The sequence below is a fragment of the Hyalella azteca genome, unplaced genomic scaffold, assembly GCF_000764305.2.
Source record: "Hyalella azteca isolate HAZT.00-mixed unplaced genomic scaffold, Hazt_2.0.2 contig104, whole genome shotgun sequence".
Taxonomy (NCBI): Eukaryota; Metazoa; Arthropoda; class Malacostraca; order Amphipoda; family Hyalellidae; genus Hyalella; species Hyalella azteca.
The window spans coordinates 78,768-86,109 of NW_025930465.1; the positions used below are offsets into that span (position 1 = coordinate 78,768).

A 7,342-nucleotide genomic window follows, 5' to 3' on the forward strand; every position below is an offset into this window, starting at 1 on the left:
ATACTGACCATCATTCTTAACTTGAGCTAATTTTGTCATTTATTTTAACATTGAAAGTAATTTCTCTAATACTGAAAATATTTCTGTCACGTTACAGTTGATCTCTGAATAAAATTGCTAAAAATATCCATGTCAGACATTTATAGGTAGGCATGTTTTTGGAGAATGAAGAGGCCAAGAAAATGATTCTGAAATACCTACTAATTATTATATCTCAACTAATCAGTAGCTATTTTCAATTTTACCAGCTTCTTTTTGCTAACTTTGAGGAATGTGCTGATATTTTACAGGCCATGTGAAAAGGTCATTAATATGTACTAATTCATTATTGCACTTTTTTCACCTCCAGAAAAGTTCAGATCCAATATATTCTGTTTATTGACTACACCAAACAGGAAATTTCATTCATCAGCCCTGCCAAAATGATTTTGAAATCATTAAAACCTTTTTATCTGTCATTCACAAACAATTCGTCCACATTATTCTCTGCAACCAAGCTTGCTGGTGAGTGCTTCTAAACTTAGGTCCTTTGTAAGTTGTTTGTTGTGCTGCAACTGAAATTCCATATACATTTACAGCATCAAGTTTTTCCATTCAATTTTTGGCTGTAAAAAATTGTCTAATCAGTCTGAATGAATAAATTTTTCTCCTAAGAATCTTATCATCATGTTTTTTTTTTATTTTGATACACCATTTTGATTTAAACCAAGATGACTTGTATAAAAACTGATTAATATTCTTGTTCAGGTTGTAAAATATTTCTATTTCTTGGCTCTTAAATATATTATTAATACTTGCCACATTACTTACTGCCATAAAACTTCATTAATCGAATGTTACAAAATGTTCATTTCTACTGTTTGACCGCTGCTGTGCAGGTCTCAGTGGAGTAGTTTGTTGTGAGAAAAGCACCAAACCTTGCCGCTTAAAAATGTTCATTTCTACTGTTTGACCGCTGCTGTGCAGGTCTCAGTGGAGTAGTTTGTTGTCGTGAGAAAAGCACTAAGCCTGGCCGCCTAAAGCCACATCGTGGGCACTACCGCTACCGAGGCATCAAGACTCCTGATAGCACCTTCGTCACTTCTGGCACCAGCCTCGTCTCGCAGAGAGGTCTTGTCTACTTCCCAGGCCTCAATGTAAGCTCCATTATTGCTGGAAAATTAATAATTCAAAAGTTATTCCTTTAACTTTATTTCTTCCCTGCATGGCGCACACCTAAGTCTGTTGCAGAGGCATAAAAAGTTAGGATTGAATTAAACTTCATGTGAGTTTCACATGTATTTATAATACTAGCAGGATTGTCAAGTTTTGTGCAGGCCAGATAATCTTTTCACTGTGAGGATCCTGTCATCCCGAATCCCGAATCCCGTCATCCCGAATCCCGTCATGCCGAATCCCGTCATCCCGAGTCCCGTCATCCCGAGTCCCGTCATCCCGAATCCCGTCATGCCGAGTCCCGTCATCCCGAATCCCGTAATCCCGAGTCCCGTCATCCCAAATCCCGTCATCCCAAATCCCGTCATCCCAAATCCCGTCATCCCAAATCCCGTCATCCCGAATCCCGTCATCCCAAATCCCGTCATCCCAAATCCCGTCATCCCGAATCCCGTCATCCCAAATCCCGTCATCCCAAATCCCGTCATCCCAAATCCCGTCATCCCAAATCCCGTCATCCCAAATCCCAATTCCTGTCATCATTTATAAATTAACCTAAATTTACGTTCTTATACAATATAAAATTCGAATATGAAGTTCGGATTTACCCCTTCTCTTCCCGGTTGTAATGCCGCATGATTCTTACACATGATATCATTTCAGAGCCCTTTAATACACCGAAATGTTTTATTGCAGAAGTCTTCTATTTCTTTTGAGGTATTTAATGGATTTAAGTCAATATTTTACTGCTTTCCTGAAATTTCGATATCTAATCTAGTTTGATCGACCCTTCAATGATCGACTGATGTTTAATTCTCTTGAGCTTAAATGTACGTTCGATCTTAGTTCAATGAAGAGAATTGTTGTTCTTAGAGAATAAAGGAACATTTATCATACATGCATCACTCCAAGTTTTCATATTATCGAAGAATTAAGAGCCCAGTTAACGCGTTATTCACCATCTTGCTGAAATATGGATAATACGGTTCTCTGGTAATTTGCTCAACCTTCAGTATGTGTTCGTCCCCATTACTGTTCAGGTTGGAGTGGGTCGCGACTTCACGCTGTTCGCCCTGGAACACGGCCGCGTCTTTGTCACCACTGAGAAAGTTTGCCCAAACTGGAGCCACAGTTTCATCAAAAGATTTTACGGCCAATTCAAAGACAGCCAAGTCCCTATCTATAAAAATTACCTCCATGTTATACCTATACCGATGCCTAATAAATTCAAACTCGTCGAGCAATATTGAAATGAATGATGAAAATGATATCACTCGTTGTGCTTCGGGACTCATGTTTTTGCATTTCTAACCAACCTCGTCCAATTTTGTTTCTCGATAGAAAACGTACGTTGTCTTTTTTTTAACCGATTGATGAAATTAACAGAACAATTGCTGCGTTCCTATCTGTTATCAAGCTCTCAAGTAGCAATTAGCAATCTGGCAGAATGTAAACAAAACATGCAAATGCCATTCTTCATGTTATTTTTCATTGTGTTTTTAAGTTGCTGGAAATCATCGATGTGTCATAATGAACTTATTTTGTTATGAATCATATTCGCAGTAAAGTGACGGAGTTATTTGTACAAAGTAACTTGAGGAGCTCCAAAAGAAATTATGCCTTATTCATAAATCAAGGGTGCACCTAATTTTGTCTTATTTCTCCCTGAATGTTTTCTTTGAATATTATTTTACGTGTAGATATTATATTACTGCCAATGTAGTACAATGTAGCAAAAAATGATGGTTGTGATACTGTATTGTGATGAACTTTTCCAAACTAATCGTTGCTATGCCTGTGTAGGACCTCATTCTTACATCATGTCTCTACTTCTATTGTGATTTTTGCGACTTATATTTGATAATTAGGGATAAAAGTTTGGTCGCTGGCTGCAAATTATTATTCATTTTGTATCCGTTGGAAAATTCAAACAGTAGTTTTTTGCGCTTACTTCGCAGACGGGACCATCGTCATATTTATTCATCTCATTCAAGCACTGTCCACAAATCTATGCCATAACTTAGCTCAAGAAAGGATGGATTAAATAAGCCGGTTCATAGGTAATTCAAGTACGAGTAGGATTTCAAAATAAAAATTAATTTAAATTTCAAAACGAGTGTTAGTTTTTGGAGTTCATTTTAGGATGGAGATGAGAACACGCTCGCTTTTCATTCACCGGACTCAAAGCCCTGAAATTATTAAGATTGCGAGGCAGAGGACGGTTTGTTGCGTCAGTTGCGTACTGGAACGATTGGTTATTCATTTGCACTAGTTGAGCTGAAGTTCCAGGGCATTCATGTGCTTTTTCTTGTAGGAAATATTTGATTCTTCTTGGCATAAAACTAATAGCTCACTTGCTGCTCAATAAGCTAAGTCACAGCTTACAGTAGGCACATACGATAATGATAATAGCGGTATCAACGTAGAATATTAGACCATTACGCCTGTCGCCGATTCTAAACGTCGCAGAACTTTTCACAGCTTGTGGCGGATCTCGAACAATAAACTAATTGCTCCAGTAGCGACTGTACTGTGCTTAAGCGCACGGCCGGCCTCTTCGCCAATTTTGACCAGAACTGTCACAATAAGCTGGGATCAAACCCGCAACTGAATGCCGCTCATGGTACTCTGAACTTTAAACACTGGGTCACCTGTCCATGGTGTACAGACTTTTGATGCAGCCCTTAGATTATCAAATTTCCCATTAATTAAAGCCGGTTGTCCCACATGTAATGCATAGTTGACATGTGCGATCGCGTTGAGTGATGGTCCACATATTTATCGTTCTCTCCCCTCGATATGCTGGCATGTGACAAAAATAATGCGAAAAGCGCGTTTGCTCAGAGTGTGCTGTACTAGGAGAGGCTATTAGAATCGTCTAAAATGATTTGAAAAGATATATAACAATTAACAACCACTATATTGTCACGGCAAGAAGGCCTGTATGTGGTCTGAACGAAGCATTCGTTTCGACTAATTTGATTAAAATAGCCCGATTCCGAGATAGAATTGAAAAAACACTTCGTGTTTCAGCCACATACATCAGTGTGCCCTCACGCCATTCGTACATATCATTAACGGCAAAGTTTGCCGTTCATCTAAGTTTGCAAAGACCTTCGCATTTAATATGATCCGTCTTTACTTCAACAAGTATATGTATGAATTGTTCACGTGAATCTTATCTTCGTTTGAAGGCTAGTGGACAGAACCTTTTCTGCGTGGTGCTGTATAATCACGGAATAAAATTGAACATATACAAGAAGTTATTTAAGTTATTCTTTTCAGACGCTTATAGATATTTATTTTAATTTTTACAGTATATTCAAACCTGGGCCTTCCAAGTTTGTAGCAAATAATGTGGGAAATAAACTCAAATCGAATTGAATAAGAAAAAATTGAAATATTCACAAGTTTTTTAGCAAGATTGCTGCTTGTGTATTTTATCTTATTTGACTAAGATTCTGCCACTAATTTTAGTTTTTACGTCTATAACATAACATAGTGATCTCGGCGCTGAAGCGTAGGCCTGATGTGGCCTGTCGCCGATTCTTTTCCTTTTCGTGGGGTCGCCTGCCGAAGACCACCACTGCCCTGGATGTAATGGACCATCATGATTCCTGCCTTCCGGAACGTAGCCTTCAACATTTCAAGCCGTCCGGCCGTATCTAGGCCGTGGGTCGAACCAGCCCTCGGTCGAACGGCCACTTGTCGAAGGACGATAAATTTTGGAATAGAACTATGCTATCTGAAACCTAACCTCAGATGCGGTGAACGTAAAATTACGTAATTTAACGATGCCCGGAAGTCGTATTCGATCCGCGGCCTGGTGGTGCACGGCAGGTGGTGGTCAAGGCCGGAAGAGGACAAAGCCGAGTGGTGCACGGCTGATTGGTGTAGGTCCGGAGAGATCCAAGGCGTTCGATTCAGGGCTTATTGGTGCACAAAATTGGTGGTGCACGGCTGCGCTCCCCTTTTCGTGCCTTGTTCACAGAAGATCTAAACATGCCTATTAATGGTCTTTGTTCTTAAAATAATGTGAAATTAAAGCAGTGCCATGTTATAATTGCTAATCTATAATTAGCACTAATAATTGAATATCTATAGAAGTTAGCAATATTTATTTACAGCCGCGGATTAAATCAATTTAAATGAGTCGCTCAGACGACGTTAGCCGTCCGTGTGTGGTTACTACGGCATTCTGCGTTCTTTATTTGTAGAATCGAATCGATTTTTTCTGCTTTTTGTCATACCAGCTGCTTTAAATTAGGTTTGATACAGAAATGGAAGAGCGTAGGTAATCTTGAAAAGAACGTGCAAGCAATATGTCCAGGATATCATCAATAGGGACCTATATGAAAATATAAATGTGCTTATGCAGTATACACGTTCGGTAAAATCCATGTGTCTTCTCATTTTCTGAATAATACACCGTGGCATGCTAATGATGCAATGAGTATTTTACCGAAATAGCAACTTTTTAACAGTTCACAGGAGCAACCATTACGTGAAAGCACATCGAATGTCAGCAAATTATCAATAATTATGATGCTAGATCCAACCATATAGAAAGAGGCCAGTCATTCAGAAGACGGGTATATTCTTTAAGGCTTTCATCGTCGTTCTTCGCTGGAGTCCCGCGAGAGGCCTGGTAGCTCTCAAGTATCTGCTAATTATATCCATAAACATTCCTGCTTAATTGTCTAGGGAGTCTGTTGATGAACAGCGACACAACTGGCTCCGGCGTTCGGCCACATAAGAGAAAAATTCATAAGAGCATTTGTTGGGAGCTCCAGGGATTGATCGTAGTACAAAAGATGAGCTATGGTGTCAAAGGCAACCTGTGTTCAGCAGGGAGAGCCAATTAGTAGCTGAGTTACATTGTCGTAAAATGCCATGTTTTTGCCCCCAAATACTCGGGCGCAAACGAGAACAAACGTCTTGAAGGCCCTGAGATGACCTCGATGAAATCTTACTCTTCTTCGGCATTCTTTGGCAGCGGCGAATTGCGGGTGAAGATTTATCATCAAAAAATTCAGCGCTGTATAATGCCTGCGTAATCTAGTGGATCAATAGAAGTTCTTCGTCCATCAGAACTATTTTTGAGCCTAAATATACTCCTCTCTCAATTGCTTGTTAAGTTGTTAGGTCCCTAACGCAACCGTGTCGGTTGCTCCCTTTCCCAGTTGTTGATTTCTGTTTTTAAACTCGTATTCATTGCTGACGACTGTTGATCCGCCATCATCAACAGAAGCCTTTCGATTATGCTAACATTTGTTCTTTAACATCGAAAAACATATGGAAATCAGAAATTTATAATAATCTATTTGTTAGCAGAATTTTCATTCTGTACCCCTAGTCAATATTTTTTTAATGCAATATCAATTACTAGCTTCGACCTTGCATTGATTTTGTGTGAGTTTGCTTTTCCATATATCACATAATTTTTCGTACTTCACAAAGCTTTGGTAAATACGGCAAGAATTTTCTTAAATTAGTTTGTTTAAAATGTAACCTCTAATTTGCATAATTGACAATATACAGTTGAAGGTATTGCAAGTTTCAACTCCAATTATATATGTAGTTTAAGCCCATGCAAATATTGGTAGCTGTAAGCATGAAAGCCAGTAATTTTAACTGAGTATGCAAGCTTGTAATGCTCTCATAATCGTAAAAGTTATTCTAAACAACAACGAAAAAAATATTGACTTCTTGGAAACTTTAGTTATTGTAATCATTATTTTTAGCTTATAGCCACAAAAATCCGTTACAGCATGATTGTCTCGATACAATTTTATTTAAATAATATGCTCTTTCAACTCGTTCTTTGAATGGTTACACATTTCGATTGCAATATATCGTGCTTTCTATAATTGCGGGACTCGTACAGCCACCCGATGTGCTAATAGTTTCATATCGTACAACCCTGGGGCGTCATTATAGGCCTATTGAGGGGACTTCTTAATTAAACATCCTTAAATTATTTTATGTTTATTCATTAAAGTTACTATTCTTTTTTCACAAAGGTGTAGGCAACTTCAATATAAAGGGGTCTGGATATGTGGTTATTACTATAAACATACACTACATCCTTTGTTTGTAGTTGTCCTGCACTAGAGATGTTATCTGTTAGTGAAATTATACAGTCGCTCACATCCTGTATATCTCCTAGGGCTTAGTCCCCTATCCT

General features: G+C 38.6%; 1 protein-coding gene across 1 annotated transcript; it reads left to right on the plus strand.

The window, feature by feature from the left end:
- Nucleotides 1–295: 295 nt before the first annotated feature.
- On the plus strand, nt 296–2,777 carry LOC108676524 (39S ribosomal protein L27, mitochondrial). Its single transcript, XM_018164605.2, has 3 exons — nt 296–504; nt 967–1,136; nt 2,196–2,777. The coding sequence occupies exons 1-3, from the start codon at nt 423–425 to the stop codon at nt 2,403–2,405; spliced, it is 462 nt and encodes a 153-aa protein (XP_018020094.1). The 5' UTR covers nt 296–422; the 3' UTR covers nt 2,406–2,777.
- The last annotated feature ends 4,565 nt before the right edge of the window (nt 2,778–7,342 follow it).

Excerpts from the sequence above, each read along its gene's own strand:
- LOC108676524 (XM_018164605.2), top strand. The coding sequence starts at position 423 with ATGATTTTGAAATCATTAAAACCTTTTTATCTGTCATTCACAAACAAT. Across the intron at positions 505-966 it reads CTCTGCAACCAAGCTTGCTG|GTCTCAGTGGAGTAGTTTGT; the intron begins GTGAGTGCTTCT and ends GCTGCTGTGCAG. Across the intron at positions 1,137-2,195 it reads TCTACTTCCCAGGCCTCAAT|GTTGGAGTGGGTCGCGACTT; the intron begins GTAAGCTCCATT and ends ATTACTGTTCAG.